This window comes from Cottoperca gobio, chromosome 6 (genome assembly GCF_900634415.1).
Source record: "Cottoperca gobio chromosome 6, fCotGob3.1, whole genome shotgun sequence".
NCBI lineage: Eukaryota > Metazoa > Chordata > Actinopteri > Perciformes > Bovichtidae > Cottoperca > Cottoperca gobio.
The window spans coordinates 25,248,198-25,249,301 of NC_041360.1; the positions used below are offsets into that span (position 1 = coordinate 25,248,198).

General features: G+C 45.9%; 1 protein-coding gene across 1 annotated transcript in view; it reads left to right on the plus strand.

Annotated features, from left to right (window-relative positions):
* Positions 1-1,104, plus strand: part of LOC115009448 (suppressor of tumorigenicity 7 protein homolog) — a 37,143-nt gene that overhangs the window by 35,905 nt on the left and 134 nt on the right. The window contains 3 exon segments of the mRNA XM_029433409.1: positions 28-103; positions 890-956; positions 958-1,045. Of these exon segments, the coding sequence (XP_029289269.1) occupies positions 28-103; positions 890-956; positions 958-1,045 (231 nt within the window).

A 1,104-nucleotide genomic window follows, 5' to 3' on the forward strand; every position in this document is an offset into this window, starting at 1 on the left:
TGTTTGTGTGTGTTTGTTTGGTGGCAGTTATGCAGAAGGCGTGGAGAGAGAGGAACCCACAGGCTCGCATCTCTGCAGCACATGAAGCTCTGGAGCTGGAAGAGTGAGTTCCTCTTTATTCCCTCCTGTTTGTCTCCCTCTCTGTCTCTAGTGGAGATGTCTGGTGCTTTAAAGGGTTAAAGGGGGGGGGGGGAATACACATTCTTTGTATTCTGATTGTGACCTGTGATGAGTCTCCTTCTGGCTGCTCGTCACAGCACGACTCTAAATATGGAGACAAACACGTAAATCACGCAGAGGTCAAATAAGAAGAAACTTTCTTTCTTTAATTATTTGGTGAAACTCTTTTAAACTATAAAATTCAAGGAAGAAATGATCAAACAATCTTGATTTTATCCCTGAATCCAAAATGCTAATATTATATTCTACTTCCTTAAAGTCAATAGACTTGAAAGAAGTATGAATTGAAGGCTGCAAACTGCAGGTTGTGTTGCTGCGTCTCATCACAGATCGGCCCTCTGGGTACCTGCATCCTTCATGGGGGGAGAGAGGTTGTTTTCATGGCGGTGTGGGTTTATTTTTAGGAGAATCTTTGACTACAAAGGCGGTGCGGAGGAATCGTGTCAGGGCTGTGTGTTGCTTTCAGCTCGTATCAAGGCCGTGACAGCAGGTCGACTCAAAGGGAAACGTCTTTGATCAGCGCTCCGTCAGACGCTGCGTTCAGAATACACGAGTAGTAGAAGCAGTTTTAGAGCTCAGAGATGCTGTGCAGATAAAAAACAACACGTCCTGTGTGTTGACTTGGTACATTAATCAATGACAATAAGTTAGTTTGTCATTTCCTGGTTAACAGATCCGGGTCCTCTCCTCCTCTCCTCTCCTCCTGTAGTTGTGCCACAGCATACATCCTGCTGGCGGAGGAAGAAGCTACAACCATCATGGAGGCTGAGCGTTTGTTTTAAACAGGCGCTAAAAGCTGGAGAGGGCTGCTATCGCCGCAGCCAACAGCTCCAACATCACGGTACACAATATGAAGCCCAGCACAGTGAGTACGAGCGCGTGGGACGGGTTGATCCTCCTCACACTCCTTATATAAAACAAAAA